Consider the following 25,414-nt stretch of genomic DNA (forward strand, 5'->3'; position numbering starts at 1 on the left):
AAAATAAATATTGCATCAAATTATTTTTTTTTTGTCTTCTATAAGCTATGGTATTTTTTATTAAATGTGATTTAACTCTCCTGAGGCTGTAGAAATTTTTCGTCCTCCGGAGGCAATATCCTTTTTTTAATAAAGCATTTAAGCCTTCAAGAGGCATCAGATACGTACACAGAAAAAGTTTGCCCTTCCTGAGACTATGAAAAAATGTTTAAAATGTTTCTCTTAAAAATTTGGCATGTCTGAGACCACCGCATTTTTTAAAGGAAGTGTTTTGGCCTGGCTGATGCCTCAGATTTTTTTTAGAAAATTTTCTGGCTTTTCAAGGTCTCAAAACTTGCTTTCTTGGTCTTCCTGGGGTCACACATTTTTCTTGATAGAGATTTGTTTGATCTCCCTAGTTCCACAGAATTCTAACTTAAAATTTTTAGCCTTTCAGAGGCTACAGAATTTTTTATACCTACTTTTTGGTCTTCCTCAGAACATAAAAATATTTGTAGACACTTCCTTTGTTCTCATGAATGAAAGAATTTCCTATAGAAAATTGATTAGCCTTCCTGAGATCACGTTAACGCTATAGACAATTTTGTGGCCTTTAAGAGACCTCAGAAGTTTCTCCGGGACTTTTATTTGGCTTTCCTGAATCCCCAGAATTGTTATAAAACGTTTTTTGACCTTCCAAGGGCCAGAGAATTTCCCAAAAAGATTTTTTGGGTCTTTCTCAAAACACAAAAAAAAATTGACAACTTCTAGGCCAGCCTTATTCCGTAGAAATTTCTATAGCAAATGGTTTGGGCTTCCTGAGACCATGGAAAAGCTATGGCAATTGTTTGACCCTTCAGACACCGCAGAATTTTGAATAGAAATTAGTTTGCCCATTCTGAAAAAAATATATTTTTATAGAAAATTTTTAGGCCTTTTTGGGGCCGGAGAATTTTCTATGAAATACAAATACAAAAAAATGTCTGTAGACACTTAAATCCATAGAATCTTCTATAGAAATTGCTGTGCCTTCCTGAGATCATAGAAAAGCTATAGGCAATTGTTTGGCCCTTCAGACACCCCAGAATTTTCTTCAGAAATTCTTTTTAGCTTTCCTTTGGCAATGGGATTTTATATAGCAATCAGTTTAGTCTTTTTGAGAAAATAGAATTTTTATAGAGCGTTCTTTGGCCTTCCAAGGGCCAGATAATTTTCTATAAAATTGCTTCGGTCTTTCTCAAACACAAAAAAAAACGTCCATAGAGACTTAAATCTATAGAATCTTCTATTGAAAATTATTTGGTCTTCCTGAGACCATAGAAGTATGTTTGGCCCTTTGGAGATGTCAGAACGTTATTCAGAAAAAAATGTTTTTCCTTCCTTGGTCCATATATTGTTTGTAGAAATTTATTGAAAATAGTTTGGCTTTCCTAGGACCATAAAATTGTTGCCTGGTCCTTTGGAGACCCTAGAACGTTCTTAGGAAAAATATTAGGCCTTCTTTGGTCCACGAATTGCTTACAGATATTTTTTGGCCTTTCTGAGTTAATAAAATTTTTTTAAACATCTTTTGGGTTTCAGAAATTTCTATAATTAGTGTGGATCTTTCTGAGTCCACAATAGACCTCAACACACAGTTTTGGGTCTTTTTGAATCCACAGAATTTTGTAGAGAAGATAGTTTGGCCCTCTGAGAACACAGTAGACCTCCACACACATTTTTGAACTTTACTGAATCTACAGAATTTTGTAGAGACAATAGTTTGGCCTTTCAGGGACCACAGATATTCTTAAAGACAATTTTGGATCTCCAAGGTGCCAAGAATTTCCCCCTTAAAAATCTGTTGACCTTCCAAAGACTACAGAATATTCCACAGAAAAAAAGTTTTGAATTTCGAATGCCATACATTCTCATAAAGAAAGAATTTTGGACTTGTTATTGATATGTTATTTGGTTTTCAAAAGACCAAAATTTTGGTATAGAAAAGTTTCTAACCTCCTTCGAAACCAAGAATTTTCTATGGAAAATGTTAAAGTCTTTCATATACCCCTGAATTCCCACCTTGACCTTCCAAAGACCACAGAATATTCCACAGAAAAAAAATTGAATTCCGGAGGTCATTGATTCTCATACAGACAGAATTTTGGAATTTTTTTTTTTTGGATATGTTATTTGATTTTCAAAAGACCTTAAATATTGGTATAGAAATGTTCTAGCCTCCTTGAAGACCCGGCATTTCCTATGGAAAATTTTAAAGGCTTCTATAGCTCCCTGAATTCTATTTTGTTTTATTATTACTCAAAAACAATAAATTGCCTTCCTTTAAGGCAAAGGAATTTTATTTTCTTGCATGTCTTGCGGTGCTATTTTTTTCTGTGACCCCGTTTTCATAAAATTAAGGAGCACGTGCAATTTAATTAGAACCTTCTTTTGTCCTCTGCGAAGTTTACACGTGATCCTTGATATTGCGAATGGGGAGCTTTCGTTTCCTTCAAGCCATGACGGAAGAAACCAAAAAAAAAAAACACAATTCATATGGCAAATTAGAGAACAGTGGTTTCCTGTCATAACATGTTGTTTGCCATGAAATGCAAGAAAAAACAAAATAAAATGGAGTTGCGGAAATATATTTATGTGGCCATATAAAAATATTTCCTCCATTGCGTGTAACATTTCCATCTGTAAAAACAAAATCCAAAATGAAGACATTTTTAGGTTCTGAGTACCTCAAAAAACGATAGGAACCAGGAGGTACTACTTTTATAATCTAAAAGTATAAAATCTTTTACCAAATTAAGAAGACAATTTTAGTAATTAAACAATGAAATATTTTTTTAAAATCTTGTTCTCAATTTACTTAATTTTTTGTCCAATTAGTTAATGAAATACGTATGGTATTATTATTTGATTTTAGGGCCTACAGTGTTCTTGCTTGGTTTTGAAAAGAATTTTTAGAATAGTGCTCGTCAAAAAAATTCTATGGCTCTTTCACCAAAATAACCCAATAATTAATAATAGTCATACGCACCAAAGGCCCATAAATAAAATATTAAAAATCATGTCTAAATCTTATTATTTCTTGTTAATTTTTAGTATTTCATAACCTCCTCTCTAGCTCCCGGGAGATAGATTAGATTTTAAATTTATTACTTGATAAAGAGTAAAATATTTCTTCACAAATTTGTTCGTAGTTTCTATAATTGTTTCCAATTTTTTTAATTAATATTTACAACCTAGGAATTTTATTTCGAGGCTTAAAGTGTCGTTACTTTAATTCATAAAGAATTTTTGGAATATTGCTCGCCAAAAATTTTCCTTGGCTTTTTTTCCAAAATAGCCCAACAATTTATAATAGTCATACGCACCAAAGGCCCATAAATAGAATATTAAAAAATTATATTCAAATCTTATAATTTCTTATTCGTTTTTAAGTATTTGATAATCTCCTCCCTAGCTCTCTGGAGAGCCGCTTAGTTAGAATTTTTTCAAAATTTTTTTCACAAAAAATAAATTTATTATTACTTGAATAGAAAAATATTTCTTCACAAATTTGTTCCGAGTTTCTGTAATTTTTTCCTAATTTGTTTTTAAATTAATTATTTACAATCTAGGTTTTTTCAAGGCTTAAAGTGTCATTGCTTTAATTCAAAAATAATTTTTAGAATAGTGCTCATCAAAAAAAATCTATGGCCCTTTTTCCAAAATAACCCAATAATTAATAATAGTCATAGGCAGCAAAGACCCATTAATAAAATATTGAAAATTATGTATAAATGAAATTATTTTTTGTGATATTTAATCATTTGATAATCTTCTCCCTAACTCCCTTTAGAGCAACTTTATTTTCAACAAATGTTTTAATCAAAGGTTTATTATTTCATTATTTATTTCTTCAATATAAAAACAATTTCTTCACAATCTTGTTCCGAGTTTTTATAATTTTTTCCCAGTTTTTGTTATCAAATATTTAGACCTAGGAAATTTTTTTCTAGGCTCAAAGTGTCGTTGCTTGAATTCAAAAAGAATTTTTAGAATAATGTTCATCAAAAATATTCTGTGGCTCTTTTACCAAAATAGCCCAACAATTAATAATAGTCATACGCACCAAAGGCCCATAAATAGAATATTAAAAAATTATATCCAAATCTTATAATTTCTTACTCGTTTTCAGTATTTGATAATCTCCTCTCTAGCTCCCTCTAGAGAAGCTTAGTTAGAATTATTTTCAACAAAATTTTTAGACGAAGGTAAATTTGTTATTTCTTCACAATCTTGTTCCGAGTTTTTATAATTTTTTCCTACTTTTTTTAATTAAATTTTTACAACCTAGGTTTTTATCAAGGCTTAAAGTGTCATTGCTTTAATTCAAGAATAATTTTTAAAATAGTGCTAATCAAAAAAATTGTATGGCCCTTATTCTAAAATAACCCAATAATTAAAAATAGTCATACGCACAGAAGACCCATAAATAAAATATTGAAAATTATGCCTATATCTTGATATTTCTTGTTCGATTTTTTAGCATTTGATTATTTGCTCCCAGGCTTCATGTCAAGCTACTTAAATAGAAAACATTTAACAAAAGTCAATGAAAATTTAAGTTTTTCTTAAAAGGAGAAATATTTCTTCATAATCTTTTTCCGATTTGTTGTATTTTTCCTAATTTTTTATTAAAATACTTACAACCTAGGTATTTTATTTCAAGGCATAAAGTGTCATTGCTTGAATCCGAAAAGAATTTTTAGAATAGTGCTCTTCAAAAAAATTCTATGGCTCTTTTACCAAAATAACCCAATGATTAATAATAATCATACGCACCAAAGACCCATTAATAAAATATTGAAAATCGTGCCTAAATCTTATTATTTCTTGTTTGTTTTTTTTTTAGCATTTGATGATATGCTCCCAGGCTCCATGTCGAGCTACTTATACAGAAAATGTTTACCAAAAAATAAATCTATTATTTCTTAAAGAGGAAAATATTTCTTCACAAATTTGTATGGAGTTTCTATAATTGTTCCCTAATTTTGTAATTAAATATTTACAACTTAGTGTTTTATTCAAGGCTTCAAGTATCATGGCTTTAATTCAAAAATAATTATTAGAATAGTGCTCATCATCAAAAAAAAAAAAAAAAAAAAAAAAAAAAAAATCGATGACCCTATTTTCAAAAATATTTTATTCAATTTTTCATATTTTTTCCCAATATATAAATGAAATATGAAGGATCTAAGTATTTTACTTTAGAGCCTGTAATATTCTTCCTGAATTTTTTTAAATATTGAAAGCCAAAAATGTTATGGCTATTTTACTAAAATAACATAATAATTAATAATAGTCATTCGCACCAAAGGACCATAAATAAAATATAACTAATTATATTTTAATATTTCAATATTTTGTTTATGTTTTCAGTATTTAATAATCGACTTACTGGCTTCTTGTCGAGCTACTTAAATAGAAAAAAATTTAAAAAAAAATGAAGTAGACATTTTGTTATTTTTTAAAGGGAAAAATTATGTCTCAATAAATTTTTCTGAATATTCATCAAATTTTTCCCAATTTATTAATGAAATATGTATAACCTAGATATGCTATTTCAAGCTAAAAGTGTCCCTGTTTAAATTCGAAAAGAAGTTTTTGAATATTGCTCTTTAAAAAAAATCTATTTCAATTTTACCAAAATAACCCAAAAATTAATAATAGTCATACGCACCAAAGGACCATTAATAAAATATTAAAATTTATATCTAAATGCTCTTACTTCCTAGTTATTTTTTAAACATTTGATAATCCGAACCCTGCCCCAATTTCAAGATTTTTACATAAGATTTTAGATAGATTTAAAAAAAAAAATAAGAAGATATTTATAATTTCTTAATGAGATAAATATTTACTTTATAAATTAGTTCTCAATTTTCGTAATATTTTGTCCAATATTTAAATAAAATATGTATCATTTTAGCATGTATAGCTTTAGCCTGAAGTGTTCTTGTTGGAATTTATAAATAAGTTTTGGAATATTGCTTGTAAGAAAAGATTTATGGTCATTTTACCAAAATAGCCCAAGAATTAATAATAGTCATACGCACCAAAGACCCATTAATAAAATATTAAAAATTATACTTAAATCTTATTATATCTTGGTGATTTTTTCAGCATTCGATAATCGTTCATAGAGCTCCCTATAGAAACATTTCGAAAGACATATTTTTTTTTCTTTAAACCTTAAAATATTTAACTTAAACCGGAAAATATTTCTTTACACTCAATTTTCTTAATTGTCTGCTCAATTATTTAATAGAATGTGTGTAAAATTATTATTTCATTTCAATGCTACTTTCCCAAAGAATTTTTCGCATAAAGTTTACCAAAAAAATTTTATGGCCATTTTTTCTAAATTAACCCAATAATTAATAATGATCATACGCACCAAAGGCCCATAAATAAAACATTAAAAATAATATCTAATTCTTATTATTTCTCCATGATTTTTTCAGCATGGGATAATCGTTCCTTAGGCTCTTTCTTAAGCCATCTAGTTGCTAGAAAAACTTACTTTCCAATATGAAAACATGGCAAGTGAAGTATGAGCCCCCCCATATTTTCGTGTTTAGCATACGCACCAAAGGCCCATAAATAAAACATTAAAAAAAATATCTAATTCTTATTATTTCTCCACGATTTTTTCAGCATGGGATAATCGTTCCTTAGGGTCTTTCCTAAGCCATTTAGTTGCTAGAAAAAATTACTTTCCAATATGAAAACATGGCAAGTAAAGTATGAGCCCCCCATATTTTCGTGTTTAGCATTTCTATTTGCCATAATATGAAAATATGGCCTCTGTCATACCATAAAACTTGAAATTTAATTCTCTCCCTGTTTTCCATTTCATGTCATGCCACAATTGAACTGCATTAGTCGATTCCAAGCTACGACTACGACAACGTTGGCAGGGCAAACGAACCAAGCGAACACCCATCATCGTCAACGCCATTGTAATGGATGGATGGTGACACAAGTTATATGGGTTAAGTTTAATTTCATATGCACGCAAAGAATGTTGTTGAATGTCCTTGAGAGCAAGAACAAACTAAAATAAAAAAAGAAAAAAAAAACAAAAAACTATAACATCAACAACAGTAAAGTACCAAGAATACAGAAACTCTGTTAAGAAGAGAAAAAAATTGTAGACTACAATGACAGTGTAGTTGTCTTTGACGTGCTTAATGGTTTGTCATCGAGTTGAACTTTCATTTCCTCGCCCTTCTTCTTCGCAAGACAAGCCACAAGACTCTGTGTGGAGAGTGTGACAACTTGAACGTTCTGCTTTTCTTTTTCTCTTTCTTCCCTGCTAACTTTGTTATATTGTGGTTAAGCCAGAGCAACAAGAGCCTGTTTCGGAATACTCCAGCCGCTATGGAATGAAACTTGTCGGAAGCAAATACAAAAACACACAAAAAAAGAAAGAGAAATGTTCATTTCAACCAGATAATACGTGTTCTTTGTATCCTAATGCCTTTCACCCGGCAGATATGTATGAAAAAAAAATTTACATATGAACTCGTTGGGCTTTTTTCTCTCCCTCAGTTTGCATATAAATTTTTATTAGATTTCCTTGCATACGAAAACTCTGTATCGTATTGTATGGACCTGGATAGAATATGGAATGGATATTTTCATTTATATTATAATCATATGGAAGATGGTTGCAACAATGTGGAGAGCATAGAGAATAGCAAAACATGGGGAACAGTATCGATATGCCTTGTACATTATTGATTACATTAAAAGGCTTATGGGTCACATTGCTATTACAGAAAAGGGCCCAGGAGAAGTTTTAGAAAAAAAAAATAAAAACAGAAACAAAATCGTGATGTGAAAATTTATAACACACATATAAGATTTTGTGGTATAAATAAATATTTTAATTTTCGCTCGAGAAGTTTGGAGGTTACGCTAGGATAAATGTGGCTTAAAATGGGTTTGGAATAATGTAATTTATCCTTAATTATCGATTTCACAAAGAATTGCGATCAAAACCGCCAATTTGGGAGCTATTTCAACAATATTTCCAAATTGTACATGGTAGCGTATGAGTGTTAATAATTATTGGGTTACTTTAGTAAAATGACCATAACTTCTTAATTACAAGGAATTTCTTAGAGAACAAGGTTTCGAAAGATAAAGAACTTTTCAATCTACCTTCACCAATTAACATTCAGTTGGATTTTATAGAAATCTAGTTAATGGGAGCTACTGAAATAGAAGTTTTGAAAAATTGCAAAAAGATGTTTGGAAGTTAAAAATATTTATGTTTTGATATAAAATTACATAGGGGTACATTGTTGTATTAAATACTCCAGTGTGAAAAATCGATCATATGCGTAGCTTTAGAAGCTTATAGTTAATAATTCAAAATTACACGAGTGTGTGTATGAGTATTAATTATTATTGGGAATATTTGGCAAAAGGCCCTAACTCCATTATAAAAAGGTCAATTTTTTTAATGAGATCGATTATAAATTAGTAATTGACTTTCATTAAGAATATATTTTGTTTTCAGAAGAGTGTGCCCCATTCTACAGCCATTGAATAGCGGAATATATTGACATAAGATATTGAGATATAAATATATGTTTTTATTTTTGTCCAAGTAGTTTAAAGACTAAGCTATAATAAATGTGCCTTAAAATGGGTTTGGAATAATAAAAATGATCCTTAACTATCTATTTCACAAAAAATTGCGAACAAAAACGCCAATTTGGGAGCTATTTCAACAATATTTCCTAATTGTACACGGTTGCGTATGAGTGTTAATAATTATTGGGTTACTTTAGTAAAATGGCCATAACTTCTTAATTACAAGGAATTTCTTAGAGAACAAGGTGTCGAAAGATAAAGAACTCTCCAGTCTACCGCTAATTATTTACATTCAGTTTGATTTTACAGAAATTATGTTCATAACAACCACAGAAAGCAAAGAAAGAAGTATTGAAAAATCTTCAAAAAGTTTGAAGTTCAAATTATTAATGTTCCGATACAGAATTTAACATTTTTGTATAAAGAGGACTATTTTTATGAAAGAGGTCGCTTATATATTAGAAATTGATTTTCATTAGGAACATATTTTGTTTTCAGAAGAGTATGAGCCATTGAATAGCGGAAAGTACTCACTTTAGATATCTTTTTATTTTTGTCCGTGTCGTTTGAAACCTACGCTAGGATAAATAAGGGTTAAAATGGTTTTGGTATAATGTAATCTATTCTAAATTATATATTTCATAAAAAATGCGATCAAAAACGCCAATGTGGGAGTCATATTAACAATATTTAAAAATGGTACATGGTTGCGTATGAGTGTTAATAATTATTGGGTTACCTTAGTAAAATGGCCATAACTTCTATATTAAAAGGAATTTCTTAGAGAAAAAGGCGTCGAAAGATAAAGAACTTTTAAATCTATCTTAACTATCTTACATTCAGTTTCATTTTATAGAAATCTAGTTAATGGGAGCTACAGAAAAATAAGTATTGAAAAATTCCAGAAAGAAGTTTGGAAGTAAAAAATATTTAATTATCAGTTTTAAAACAAATTGTGATCAAAAACGCCAATCTATGAGACATTTCAACAATATTTCAAAATTGTACATGGTTGCGTATGAGTGTTAATAATTATTGGGTTAATTTAGTAAAACGGTTATAACTTCTATATTAAGAGGAATTTCTTAGAGAAGAAGATGTCGAAAGATAAAGAACTTTTCAATCTACCTCTACAAATTCACATTCAGTTTGAAGTTACAACAATTTAGTTAATTGAAACCAGAGAAACAAAAAAAATTTGCAATTCCAGTTTCCATTTTAAATTATATGCTATTTTCGCAGTATTTCAAACTTGGACCATGTTGCGTATGACTACTTTTAAATTTGTAAATATTGAGTAAAATCTTCATAACTTTCTCATTTAGCGCAATAATTTCATGAAAAATGTCACGAATGAATGAGAACTCTTTACTTGATTGCGCCTTTTAGAAAAAAAAATATCTTTTTCAATGAGAATTTGCGATCTTCAGCGCCATGGGAACATTCAAAAAATTCGTTGAAAAAATATCAGTCAAGATTGACTTTTTTGCCCAGCAAATTGTATTCAAAATAAGATTCTTGCATCCGAAATAATCTCTTTCTGTGAAATAGTGACCATTTACGTTAAAGTATATGCCATTTTTGTAATATTTAAATTTTGGACTAGGGTGCGTATGACTATTATTATTTACTGGGTATTTTTACTAAATTGACCATATCTCCTTTACTAACTGGAATATTTCCCTGAACATTTTGGAATAAATAACAGGACCGTATTGACGAACTATCTAAAAAAAATTTTTGTTCGGATTTAGAAGATGTTGCACAATTTTAAGCTCCGGAAAAGTGGATTAATACTTTTACTCATTTAATTTTAGATTTTTATTCTAGGGAAATACATATTTTGAATCTTGGTAGGGGTCTTCAAAATTTTCTTATAAAACTCACTAGATGACACCTCTGAAGGCAGTTGAAAAATGTTAAAATAAATACGTCTTAAGGCCTTTCAGGTCACTTGAAAAATTAAAAAAAAAAAACAATCTACATGTTTAAGGCTCTTGGGTAAAGACTTTTTTGAGTAGGTGAATAATTGTATAAAACCATCCCGGTCTAAGGATTGTTAAGATCTTTTCGGACATTTTAAAATTACACTTATTAAGTTCTTTTGCTGCATAATAAGAACTCGTAAAAATATCTCGTCGTGAGATCTTTAGGGAAACCTGAGATGTCCCTAAAAATGACAAGTCTTGAGGGTTAAAAATCAGACAGAATAATATTTTTTGCCAACCGAAATGTGTTCAAAATAAAATTCTTGGATCCAGAATAATCTCTTTCTATGAAATTGTGACCATTTACATTAAAATATGTGCCAATTTTTCAATATTTCAAATTTGAACTAGCCTGCGTATAAGTATTATTATTTACTGGGTATTTTTACTAAATTGATCATATCTCCTTTATTAAGTGGAATATTTCCCAGATTTTTTTGGAATAAATAAAAGAACCGTATTGACGAACTATCTTAAAACAAATTTTGTTTGGGGTTTGAATTGATGGCATATTTTCAGCTTTGGAAAAATGAATTTATTCTTTTACTTATTTAATTTTAGATTTTTATTCTAGGGAAATACATATTTTGAGTCCTGTTAGAGGTCTTCAAAATTTCATATAAAACGCACTTGATGACTCTTATAAAGGGCACTTGAAAAATGTTGAAAAATTTACGTCTTAAGGCCTTTCAGGTCACCTGAAAAATTCAAAAAAAAAAAATGTTTAAGGTTCTTGGGTAAAGACTATTTGGAGTAGGTGAAAAATTGTACAAAACCATCCAGGTCGTAGGATTGTTGAGATTTTTTCGGACATTTGAGAATTACACTTATTGAGTACTTTTGCTGCATAATAAGAACTCGTAAAAAATCTCGTCATGAGACCTTTAGGGATACCTAAAATGTCCCTAAAAATGACAAGTCTTGAGGGTAAAACATGAGACAGAATAATATATTTTTGCCAACCAAAATGTGTTCAAAATAAAATTCCTGGATCCACAGTAATATCTTTTTGTGAAATTGTGACCATTTACGTTAAAGTATATGCCATTTTTGCAATATTTCAAATTTGGGCCAGGTTGCGTATGAGTATTATTATTTCCTGGGTATTTTTACTAAATTGGCCATATCTCCTTTATTAAGTCGAATATTTCCCTGAAATTTTTGGAATAAATAACAGGATCGTATTGACGAACTATCTTAAAACTAATTTTGTTCGGATTTAGAAGAGGTTGCACAATTTTTAGCTTTGGAAAAGTGCATTTATTCTTTTACTTATTTAATTTTAGATTTTTTATTACATATTTTGAGTCTTGACTACAAAATAAATAAAAAATCCACTTGATGAAGCTTTTTTGGGCACTTGGAAATTGTTTATAAATTTTCCTCTTGAGGCCTTTCAGGTCACTTGAAAAATTCTTAAAAATTCAATTCTGAAGGATATTTGGTGTAGGTGAATAATTGTATAAAACCATCCAGGTCTTAGGACTTTTGAAATCTATTAAGACAATTGAGAATAACAACTCTTTATTTTTTTTTAGTACATAATAAATACTCGTAAAAAAATCTCGCCATGAGACTTTTAGGGGCACCTGAAATGTCTTTAAAAATGACAAGTCTAGAGAGGTTTTAGGGCATTTACTTTTTTTTATTTCTAAAGATTATTTTTCAAATTTTCAATCATTTACAAACATCTGCGTTGTTTCTTAAAAAGAATCCTCCGGCTGTTTTTTTAAAGACAAACCATTAATAATAAAAAAAATTCAACTTCTGGCATTTGAAGAGGCCAAACAAAATACGAAAAAAGTATGTACCCAGCAAGTGTGGTAATTTTATCACTAAAGTGTACTAAGGTTACACACATGGGGGAGTTGAAACAAATTACAATTTACATATATGCATATGCATGAAATTAACATAAAAGATGTTGACACTTAATTATGTAAATTTGTTTTGAAACGCCTACCGTCTCTTAACGTATTTTCATTTGGTTGGTTGGTCATAAAGCGCACACAAACATATACACTCCAATAACATTTCTAATGACAATTAAAATAACAAAAAAATTATGGTGTTAGGGAAACGCCTAGGGCCTATTATTGTTTATGAAGAACAAAAAAAAAAAAAAAAAAAATGGAAACTAAAGAGAATTTCGGGTAAGAAATTAAGAAAATATGTTTTTGAAATTTTTAAGTAGGGAAATTTTTATTAAATTTGAGTACCTGAGGAGTAGAAATTTCGGTTGTATTAATTTTTTTCAGAGAGATTGAAGTGTTGTCAACACGATTCAGAAAGAAATTTCAAAATATTCCTTAAGATGAGGACGCTATGAATATTTTACTGAAAATAGTCATGAATTAAAAACACTCATACGCAACCGGGTACAATTGATAAAAATTGGAAATTTGGGTCAAATTGTGAGATTTTTGAAATTTTTTTCTTGTATTTGAATTCTCAACTGAATTGTTGGTCTCTCTGATATATTTTTGAGACCTTGGGAAGCTTCCTTGAAGTAATAAAATAGGAATATAATCGGACTTTCAATTAGAGATATCTTTGATAAATTTTAAAATCTTAGAAATGAAAATTTCCGTTGCAATAATTTTTAGCGGATAGCTTGAAGTGTTTTTAATACCATTTAAAAAGAATTGTCCAAGTATTCGTAGAAGTATGGAAAATATGAATATTTTTCTAAAATTAGTAAAAAATTAATAGCACTCATACGCAACCGGGTACTAGTGATGAATATTGAAAATATAGCGACAATTTTACAATTTTTTTAAATTTTTTATTGCATCTAATTTCTAATCTGAATTGTTGGTCTCTCTGATATATTTTTGAGACTTTCGCAAGCTTCCAGGAAGTAATAAAATTGCTATATATTCGTACTTTCAAGTAGAGTAGAGATCTTCGACGGATTTTAAAATCTGAGAACTGAATATTATTTTTCAGACAGCTTGAGGTGTTCTTAATAACTTTCAAAAAGAACTGTCCAAATATTCCAAGAAGTATGGAAAATATGAATAATTTTCTAAAATTAGTAAACAATTAATAACACTCATACGCAACCGGGTACTAGTGATAAATATTGAAAATAGAGCGACAATTTTACAATTTTTTAAAATTCTTTTGTTGCCTTATATTTATAATCTGAATTGTTGATCTCTTTGATATATTTATTGAGACTTTGGGAAGCTTCCTTGCAGTAGTAATAAAATAGGAATATAATTGTACTTTCAAGTAGAGGTATCTTTGATGAATTTTAAAATATTAGAACTGAAAATTTTCATTGCAATAATATTTTTCAGACAGCTTGAGGTGTTCTTAATACCCTACAAAAAGAATTGTCCATATACTCCTAGAAGTATGAAAAATATGAATAATTTTCTAAAATTAGTAAGAAATTAATAACACTCATACGCAACGGGGTACTATTGATGAATATTGAAAATATAGCTACAATCTTAAAATTTTTGAAAATTGTACTGTTGCCCTTTATTTCTAATCTGAATTGCTGTTCTGTCTGATATATTTTTGAGACTTTGGGAAGCTTCCGTGAAGTAATAAAATTGCCATATAATCGTACTTTCAAGTAGAGATATCTTGGACGAATTTTAAAATCTGAGGACTGAAAGTTTTCCTTGCAATAATATTTTTCAGACAGCTTGAGGTGTTCTTAATACCCTACAAAAAGAATTGTCCAAATATTCCTAGAAGTATGGAAAATATGAATAATTTTCTAAAATTAGTAAAAAATTAATAACATTCATACGCAACCGGGTACTAGTGATGAATATTGAAAATATAGCTACAATTTTACAATTTTTTAAAATTCTTTTGTTGCCTTTTATTTCTAATCTGGATTGTTGATCTCTTTGATTTATTTTTGAGACTTTGGGAAGCTTCCTTGAAGTAATAAAATTGCAATACAATCGTACTTTCGAAAAGAGTAGAGACCTTTGACGAATTTTAAAATCTTAGAAATAAAAATTTAAATTGCAATAATCTCTTCCAGACAGCCTGAAGTGTTCCGAATCCCAATCTGAAAGAATTGTCCAAATATTCCTAAAAGTATGGAAAATATGACTATTTTACTTGAAGTAGCCATTAATTAATAACACTCATACGCAACCGGGTACTAGCGATAAATATTGAAAATATAAGGTCAATGTCGCATTTTTTCTAAATTATTTTTTTCTTGTTTAATTTTCAATCTGAATTGTTAGTCTGTTTCATATCTTTTTGTGACCTTCAGAGGCTTCCTTAAATTAATACAATGAAACCATATAATTTTATTTGTAAGTAAAGAATATTTCGATCGATTTGAGAACCTTAGAATTGAAAATTTCCACTGCATTAATATTTCATAGACAGCTTGAAGGGTTCTTAATCCAAGACAGAAAGCAATTTCTAAATATTCCCTCAGACATGGACGCTATGGATATTCTGCTGAAAATAGTCATTAATTAATAACACTCATACGCAACCGGGTACCATTAATAAATATTGAAAAAATGGGTCAAATGATGAGATATTTTTAAAATTATTTTTGTATTGGAATTCTAAACTTAACTGTCGATCCGTTGAATATCTTTTCGAAACCTTAGGATGAAAAGGGGCAATGATATCATATTCTCTCAGAACAATGTTGAAACATTGCGGTCGTTGATTTTCCCTGTACCCACTTGATTGTGTGGGCATTTTTAATTCCATTTATTTCATCTTTGTCTCGCTTAAATAATTCACTTAGTCTCTCTCTCTCTCCTTTTTTCAAAAAGAAAAAATGTAACACGCATCTCACTCCCACACAGACACATATCGCCATCGTTCTCGGTTATGATAAATGGAAATAAATAAAAACAGGATCAAAAAAAAATTGAGCCATAAAAACGAGGCAACAAACGGCAACAACCGACCACAGATAGCTAAACCAAATTATATGGCGCCCCAAGGAATATTTCAAATGACAGCAGTGAAAGTCAAATGTCAAAAAATGACAACAGACATTAAAGGCAGTCAAACCGAAAAATGCCAACCGCACGCAGCTAAGAATAAATAAATAAATATTTTTTTTTTTTGGTTTGGTAGGGGGAAAAGCCATGGCTTTGTTTATTTAAAAAGAACACAAAAATATTAAAAAAAATATTTTGGAAACTTTTTTTTACTATTTGAACAGGAATTTAAAAGCCTGGTAGGGCCACGATTATCATGTTGCCAATAAACTATTTGAAAGTGTTTAAAAAGAAATTTTCCAAAGTTAAACATAAAGAAAAAGTTAAAATTTAAGTTCAACAAAACTTGACATGTGTCCGTTCAAAGGAAAAAAGGTGGATTTTATTGCCAGCATGAGGTATTAGTAATGGCAGTAATCATACGCACCCCTCAACAGGAAGTTTTGTTTGAGAAAACTGCGAGATTTCGGCTTTCAACGTCATTTGAGTAATTCTAGAGGGCAGGAAAAGTTGTTTAAAAAATCCAAGTCTTGGGGTTCTTTAGAGGAATAGAAAAATCTCATAAAAAATCCACATCTTGGGATCGTTTAGAATAATTGAAAAATTATTAAAAAAATCCAAGTTTTGGGGTCCTTAACAAGACTAGAAAAATTCTATAGAAAATACACATCCTGGGCTCATCTAAAGGACTAAAACAATTCTTTAAAAAATCCACGTCTAGGGGACCTTCACAGGAGTAGACTAAAATTCCATAAAAACTCCACACCTTGGGGTCCTTAAGAGGACAAGAGGAACTCTTTAGAAAATCCACATCCTGTGGTCCTAAAAATTACTGGAAAAATTCTTTAAAAAATCCAACTCCTGGGATCGTTTAGAGGACAAGAAAAATTCGTTTAAAATTTCACGCCAAGAGACCATTTACTGGACTAGAAAAATTCTTTAAAAAATCTACGTCCTGTTGTCATTAACAGGACTAAAAAGTTCTTTAAAAATCCCATGTCCTGGGGTCACTAAGACGACTAGAAAAAATCTTTAAAAATTTCACGTCAAGAGACCCTTTGCTAGACTGGAAAATTTTTTAAAAAATCCACGTCATGGGGTCCTTAAAAAAAATTTTTCAAAAATTTCACGTCTAAAGACCCTTTAACGGACTAGAAAAATTCTTTTAAAAAAATCCACGTCTAGTCCTTAAGAGGACTAGAAAAATTCTTTAAAAGTTCCACGCCAAGAGACCCTTTACTGGACTAGAAAAATTCTTTTAAAAATCCAGGTCATGAGACCCTTTACTGGACTGGAAAAATTCTTTGAAAAACCCATATCTTGGGGTCTTTTAGAGAACTATATAAATTCCATAAAAAATCCACAGCTTGGGATCCATTAGAGGACTAGAAAATATATTTTAAAAATACACGTTTTGAGGTCCTTTGAAGGATTGGGATACTTTGGAGTACTTTTAGGGGTTTGGAAAAATTCCTTTAAAATCCACGCCTTCAGGCCTTTGAGGACTAGAAAACTTCTATGAAACAATCCACGTCTTGAGACCATTCCACGCATTGGAGGACTAGAAAAATTCTATAAAAAAAACACGTCTTGGAATCCTTTTGATGAAATTTAAGGGTTTGGAAAAATTCCTTTAAAATCCACGTCTTCTAAGGACTTTTAGGGATTTGGAAAAATTCTTTAAAACCACGTCTTCTAATACTTTAAAAAATCATCTTTCTTTGAAAATGTCTTTAAATTATTTAGTAGAAAATTTCTTTAAAAAATACATGTCTTGTGGCCTCTAAGGATAGTTGAAAAATTCTTTAAAAAATCCACGTCTTCTAAGGACTTTTAGGGGTTTTGAAAAATTCTTTAAAAAATCCACGTCTTCTAAGGACTTTTAGGGGTTTTGAAAAATTCTTTAAAAAATCCACGTCTTCTAAGGACTTTTAGGGGTTTTGAAAAATTCTTTAAAAAATCCACGTCTTCTAAGGACTTTTAGGGGTTTTGAAAAATTCTTTAAAAAATCCACGTCTTCTAAGGGCTTTTATGGGTTTTGAAAAATTCTTTAAAAAATCCACGTCTTCTAAGGAATTCTATTTTTTTTGAAAAATTCTTTAAAAAATCCACGTCTTCTAAGGACTTTTAGGGGTTTTGAAAAATTCTTTAAAAAATCCACGTCTTCTAAGGACTTTTAGGGGTTTTGAAAAATTCTTTAAAAAATCCACGTCTTCTAAGGACTTTTAGGGGTTTTGAAAAATTCTTTAAAAAATCCACGTCTTCTAAGGACTTTTAGGGGTTTTGAAAAATTCTTTAAAAAATCCACGTCTTCTAAGGACTTTTAGGGGTTTTGAAAAATTCTTTAAAAAATCCACGTCTTCTGGGCTTTAAGGGTAGTTGAATAATTCTTTAAAAAATCCACGTCTTCTGGGCTTTAAGGGTAGTTGAATAATTCTTTAAAAAATCCATGTCTTCTGGGCTTTAAGGGTAGTTGAAAAATTCTTAAAAAAAATCCACGTCTTCTGGGCTTTTAGAGTAGTTGAAAAATTCTTTAAAAAATCCACGTCTTGAGGTCTTTTAGGGCAGTTGAAAGATTCTTTAAAAAATCCACGTCTTCTGGGCTTTAAGGGTAGTTGAAAAATTCTTTAAAAAATCCACGTCTTAAGGTCTTTTAGGGCAGTTGAAAGATTCTTTAAAAAATCCACGTCTTCTGGGCTTTAAGGGTAGTTGAAAAATTCTTTAAAAAATCCACGTCTTAAGGTCTTTTAGGTGTTTTGAAAAATTCTTTAAAAAAATCCACGTCTTCTGGGCTTTAAGGGTAGTTGAAAAATTCTTTAAAAATCCACGTCTTGAGGGCTTTCAGGATAGTTGAAAAATTCTTTAAAAAATCCACGTCTTCTGGGCTTTAAGGGTAGTTGAAAACTTCTTTAAAAAAATCCACGTCTTCTAGGCTTTAAGGGTAGTTGAAAACTTCTTTAAAAAATCCACGTCTTCTAGGCTTTAAGGGTAGTTGAAAACTTCTTTAAAAAATCCACGTCTTCTAGGCTTTAAGGGTAGTTGAAAAATTCTTTAAAAAATCCACGTCTTCTGGGATTTAAGGGTAGTTGAAAAATTCTTTAAAAAATCCACGTCTTCTGGGATTTAAGGGTAGTTGAAAAATTCTTTAAAAAATCCACGTCTTCTGGGCTTTTAGGGTAGTTGAAGAATTCTTAAAAAATTTACCTCTCAAGGACTTTTAGGACAGCTGCAAAAATCCTTAAAATTCCACTCTTAAGGCCTTTAAGGGTAGTCGAATAATTCTTAAAAAAATTACCTCTCAAGGACTTTTAGGAAAGCTGCAAAAAAGTCTTTGAAAAATCCACGTCTAGAGGCCTTCAACAACCCTAGAATAATTTTTAAAAATATCCACGTCTAGAGGCCTTCAACAACCCTAGAATAATTTTTAAAAATATCCACGTCTAGAGGCCTTCAACAACCCTAGAATAATTTTTAAAAATATCCACGTCTAGAGGCCTTCAACTACCCTAGAATATTTTTTTAAAAAATCCACGTCTAGAGGAATTCAACTACCCTAGAATAATTTTTAAAAATATCCACGTCTAGAGGCCTTCAACTACCCTAGAATAATTTTTTAAAAAATCCACGTCTAGAGGCCTTCAACTACCCTAGAATAATTTTTTAAAAAATCCACGTCTAGAGGAATTCAACTACCATAGAATAATTTTTAAAAATATCCACGTCTAGAGGCCTTCAACTACCCTAGAATAATTTTTTAAAAAATCCACGTCTAGAGGAATTCAACTACCCTAGAATAATTTTTAAAAATATCCACGTCTAGAGGCCTTCAACTACCCTAGAATAATTTTTTAAAAAATCCACTTCTAGAGGCCTTCAACCCTAGAATAATTTTTTAAAAAATCCACGTCTAGAGGCCTTCAACTACCCTAGAATAATTTTTTAAAAAATCCATGTCTAGAGGCCTTCAACTACCCTAGAATAATTTTTTAAAAAATCCACGTCTAGAGGCCTTCAACTACTCTAGAATATTTTTTTAAAAAATCCACGTTTAGAGGCCTTCAACTACCCTAGATTTTTTTTTTAAATCCACGTGTAGAGGCCTTCAACTACCCTAGGATATTTTTTTTAAAAATCCACGTCTAGAGGCCTTCAACTACCCTAGAATAATTTTTTAAAAAATCCACGTCTAGAGGCCTTCAACTACCCTAGAATAATTTTCTAAAAAAAACACGTCTAGAGGCCTTCAACTACCCTAGAATATTTTTTTTTTAAAAATCCACGTCTAGAGGCCTTCAACTACCCTAGAATAATTTTCTAAAAAAATCACGTCTAGATGCCTTCAACTAACCTAGAAATTTTTTTTAAAAATCCACGTCTAAAGGCCTTCAACTACCCAAGAATAATTTTTTAAAAAAATCAACGTCTTAAGTCCTTTAAAAGTAGTTGAAAAATTCTTTGAAAAATCCACTTCTTAAGGACACAAAATGTCCTTGCATCTCAATTCCACAAGCTGTCTATGGCATTTCCCAAAAAACTGAAACGTCCATTGAATATTAAATCAAGTTTGATAATTGATTACAATTTATGCAGAAATTGGTGCGGGTTGATGAAGATGTTGGCGTTGACAAAGGACATGAACCGAAATGTCATTTATTTTCTGGGAACAAGAAGCTGAGATAGATTTCTCTTTGATTTACATTAATAGCCAATATCCAAAAAGAACATGGATGTAGAGAGCCTCCGCCTCCAATTAAGGACATTTGTTTCAAGGTTTTGTAATATTTTCAAAACTTTGGATATTTCTTCAGAATATGTAAACTTCTATCCCCTCTCCTCACTCCCACCCCCTATTTTTCTCCCTTTTAAAGAGAGACTCTCTTGGAAATTGTTGCCATTTAACTTTAATTGGATTTTGTCCAATAGGTAGGCGTAGCTCTCTCTCTGTCTTGAATAGACTGAAAATTCACTCAGAGCCTGGCAACAATGTAAGCTAATCTAATAAAGATTTATTTGTCTGTGTGTGTGCGTCCGTGCGTGTGTGTGTTTGTATTATTATGGGAAATTTACATATTCTTTGTTGGCCCTTAAGCCAAGCAAAGCAATGACAAAAAAGCTCATCCATCTTATAATGGAATCCGTCTGCCCTTGTGACCTTCACGTGTTTTGGGTTTTTTTTTTTTTTTTTTTTTTGAGCGAACAAATAAGGACAATGATCCGAAGTTAGAAAAGGAAATTGCAGATTCTTTTAATTCAAATTGACGATTTTTAAAGGTTCTGAAAACATTGATTTTTTTAATTTTTTTGAGAGGTCTCAACTACCTCATAATCATAGACTTTATTCGATTTTTATACCCTCCATTGTATGTCCATGGAGGGTATATTAAGTTTGTCATTCCGTTTGTAAAACCTCGAAATATACATTTTAGACCCCACAAGGTATATATATTCATGATCTATGTCGATTTAGCGATGTCTGTCCGTCTGTGGAAATCAATCTAGCTTCCGAACGAAATAGAGTAGGTTGACAAAATTTTACTCAAATGTCTACCATCTCTGCAGAACTTTTGGTATTGAAAATGGGTCATGAAGGTCCACGTTTTGGTATAGCCCCCATATAACTGTACCTCCCGATATTCGAAATTTTGGTGATTTTACCGATAATATTCATAGAAATTGTTTCAAATTCGATATTTGAAGTTTGTAATGGATACTGCAACCTTTGACAGAAAATTTTTTGTGCAGGTCTACGTCTTCGTATAGCCCCATATAGGGGTACCTTCCGATATTCGATATTTTTATAATTTTAGCGACATTATTCACCGGAATTGTTTCAAATTTGGTATTTGAAGTTCGAAATGGATACTGCAACCTATGACAGAAAATTGTCTGTGCAGGTCCACGTCTTCGTATAGCCCCCATATAACAGTACCTCTCGATATTCGGTATTTTGATGATATTAGCGACATTATTCACCGGAATTGTTTCAAATTTGATATTTGAAGTTCGTAAGAGATACTACAGCCTATGACGGAAAATTGTCTCTGGGAGGTACCATTCTATGGGGGCTATAGGCCTTTGGAGGACGTTTAGGTTTTTGGATTTTTTTTTAATCCACGCCTCTTTTCCTTTGGAGTAATTTTAGGGGGTATGGAAAAATTCCTTTAAATTCCACGCCTTGAGACCTTTGGAGGACTTTTAGGGGCTTGGAAAAATTACTTTAAAATGCACGACTTGAAGCCTTTGGGCTTTAAAATCCACGCTTGAAGCCTTTGGGTTTTAATATCCACGTCTTAAGGCCTTTTAGGGTAGTTGAAAACTTCTTTAATAAATCCACGTCTTAAGGCCTTTTATGGTAGTTGAAAACTTCTTTAATAAATCCACGTCTTAAGGCCTTTTAGGGTAGCTGAAGACTTCTTTAAAAAGTCCACGCCTTGTGACCTTCTAGAGGCCTTCAACTACCCTAGAATAATTTTTTAAAAAATCCACGTCTAAAGGCCTTCAACTACCCTAGAATAATTTTTTAAAAAATCCACGTCTAAAGGCCTTCAACTACCCTAGAATAATTTTTTAAAAAATCCACGTCTAAAAGCCTTCAACTACCCTAGAATGTTTTTTTTAAAAAGTCCACGTCTAAAGGCCTTCAACTACCCTAGAATAATTTTTTAAAAAGTCCACGTCTAAAGGCCTTCAACTACCCTAGAATAATTTTTTTAAAAAATCCACGTCTAAAGGCCTTCAACTACCCTAGAATAATTTTTTAAAAAATCCACGTCTAAAGGCCTTCAACTATCCTAGAATAATTTTTTAAAAAATCCACGTCTAAAGGCCTTCAACTACCCTAGAATAATTTTTTAAAAAATCCACGTCTAAAAGCCTTCAACTACCCTAGAATAATTTTTTAAAAAATCCACGTCTAAAGGCCTTCAACTACCCTAGAATAATTTTTTTAAAAAATCCACGTCTAAAGGCCTTCAACTACCCTAGAATAATTTTTTTAAAAATCCACGTCTAAAGGCCTTCAACTACCCTAGAATATTTTTTTAAAAAATCCACGTCTAGAGGCCTTCAACTACCCTAGAATGTTTTTTTTAAAAAATCCACGTCTAGAGGCCTTCAACTACCCCAGAATAATTTTTTATAAAATCCACGCCTAATACCCTCCACCATTTGGCAGTTTTTCAAAAAAAAAAAAAATATCAAAATATGTCTGTTAAAATTTGAAAATTTTAACAGATTTTTTTTTTTTTTTTTTTTTTTTGACAACTGCCATATTCTTTCCAAATGGTGGAACTTACACCCTTTTTTTACTTGTTTAGTCCCCAAAGAAATATAAAAAATTATTCTGACCATGTTGCGTATGATTACCGACATTTGTCATACGACCCCAAGTCCCAAATTAGGTTTCTCTACTCAACTCTCCTTCTTTCCTTGCCTTTATTTTCCTTCCCTTTTGCTTATATCTTCCCCTTTTCTGCCAAAAATTAATCATCCTTGATTCCTACCCCCTACAAAACTTAACAAGTTCATTATTATGTTTTCTCCATGTGATATCCGTGACCTTTTCCCCAAACCTTCCCACAACTTTATCTTTTATTTTCATGGCAGGCGAGTTTTATTAACATTTGATTGATTATCGAAGCATATTACAACTTCATATTCTATCTCTTCTATAATTGATTATTCCGACATCATTTGTGTTTATTTTGCATTTTTTTTTTTTCTCTTTTTGTCTCATAGTCTTGTTCGACACTTGTTTTTTGTTGGGCATCCCTGAATATTGCCCTCATTTGTGTAAGAATTGGGGTTTTGGGTAGGCAGCCTTGGGATATTTGTTGGACACACTTTCACAAATTAATAAAGGATTTTCAGGGAATTTGGGACAAGGTAAACATTCGGAGAACACAAAAAATCAAATCAGAAATCAATCAATCAATCATCTTGGAAGGGTTGCACCTGCAACTTTTTTATGATGATTTTTTTTAATTGAATTAAATTAATTTATTGAATTTTCAAATTTATTAATTGATTGTATTTTTTTTCCAGCGGACAGTTCATTCCTTTTGGCCAATGCTCAAATTGTGGATTTTCCCATTGTGTATTGCAATGAGTCGTTTTGCAAAATTAGTGGCTATAATCGGGCGGAGGTCATGCAGAAGTCGTGCAGGTAAGTGCAATTCCTAATTATTCCCACACATATTAAAGAAAAAAACTAAGAAATAAAGAAAACTTAATATATGTTTTGCCTAAAAGTAGGCACTAAATTTAAGAAATTCAAACTTAAACAAACTTTCGTCCAGGGGAGCGTATGATTGTTGTCAATAATAATACCTCCATGTAGGTAATTTTAGTAGAGGCCTTCTGAAGTATCCCAAGAGCCCTCAAGACGTGGATTTTTTAAAGAATTTTTCAACTACCCTTAAAGCCCAGAAGACGTGGATTTTTTTAAGAATTTTTCAACTACCCTTAAAGCACAGAAGACGTGGATTTCTTAAAGAATTTTTCAACTACCCTTAAAGCCCACAAGACGTGGATTTTTAAAGAATTTTTCAACTACCCTTAAAGCCCACAAGACGTGGATTTTTTAAAGAATTTTTTCAACTACCCTTAAAGCCAACAAGATGTGGATTTTTAAAGAATTTTTCAACTACCCTTAAAGCCCACAAGACATGGATTTTTTAAAGAATTTTTAGAAGGCTTTTTTAAAGATTTTTCTTATTCCTCCAAAGGACCCTATGACGTGGATTTTTTTAAAGAATTTTTTAGATAAAGATTTTTCCTAGTACCTTAAAGACCCCATAACGTGGATTTTTTAAATAATTTTTTAGATTTTTCCTAATCCTCTAAAGGACCCCTGACGTGGATTTTTTTTAAATAACTTTCTAGATTTTTCCTAGTCCTCTAAAGGACCCTATGACGTGGATTTTTTAAATAATTTTTTAGATTTTTCCTAGTCCTCTAAAGGACCCCATGACGTGGACGTGACGTAAATTTTTTAAGAATTTTAATACTTCTCTGACGGACCCTGAGACGTGGATTCAAAAAAAAAAAAATAATAATCCTCTAAAAGATCCCCAGACGTGGATTTTTTAAATAATTTTTCTAATCCTCTAAGAACCCCCAGATGTGATTTTTTTTAAAGAATTTTTGCAGTCCTTTAGAGAACCCCAAGATTTCGATTTTTTAAGAATTTTTACTGTCTTCTAGAGAACTCTAAGAATGGGATTTTTCAAAAAATATTTCGACTCCTTTAAAGGACCCAAAAATGTATTTTACAATTTTTTTAGTCCTTTGAAACACATTAGTTTATAAAGATGAAGATACGAAATAAATTTCGTGTTCTGGAAGTTTATTGTAGACGTGGGTTTTTTTTAAAATTTTCTAGTCCACAAAAAGACACCCATCTTTTAGATTTTTTTAAGAATTCTTATATTTCTCTAACGGACCCTAAGACATGGATTCAAAAAAAAATCCTCTAAAAGACCCCTAGACTTGGATTTTTAAAATAATTTTTATAATCCTCTAAGAGACCCCTAGATGTGATTTTTTTAAAGAATTTTTGCAGTCCTTTAGAGAACCCCAAGATTTCGATTTTTTAAAGAATTTTTACTGTCCTCTAGAGAACCCTAAGAATGGGATTTTTCAAAAAATATTTCGACTCCTTTAAAGGACCCAAAAATGTATTTTACAAGATTGAAAGGAGTCCTTTGAAAACCTCCACACATAGTTTTTCAAAGATAAAGATACGAAATAAATTTCATGTTCTGGTAGGTTATTGTAGAGGTGTATTTTTTTGAAGAGTTTTTCAAGTCCACTAAAAGACACCCATGTCATAGATTTTTAAGAATTTTTATACTT

General features: G+C 30.8%; 1 protein-coding gene across 1 annotated transcript in view; it reads left to right on the forward strand.

The window, feature by feature from the left end:
- LOC101896376 (potassium voltage-gated channel protein eag) overlaps positions 1-25,414 on the forward strand; it is a 274,849-nt gene that overhangs the window by 136,423 nt on the left and 113,012 nt on the right. The window contains exon 3 of the mRNA XM_059118706.1: positions 23,603-23,723. Coding sequence (XP_058974689.1) covers positions 23,603-23,723 — 121 coding nt within the window. The remainder of the gene's footprint in view (positions 1-23,602; positions 23,724-25,414) is intronic.

The sequence above is a fragment of the Musca domestica genome, unplaced genomic scaffold (genome assembly GCF_030504385.1).
Source record: "Musca domestica strain aabys unplaced genomic scaffold, Musca_domestica.polishedcontigs.V.1.1 13, whole genome shotgun sequence".
Lineage (NCBI taxonomy): Eukaryota > Metazoa > Arthropoda > Insecta > Diptera > Muscidae > Musca > Musca domestica.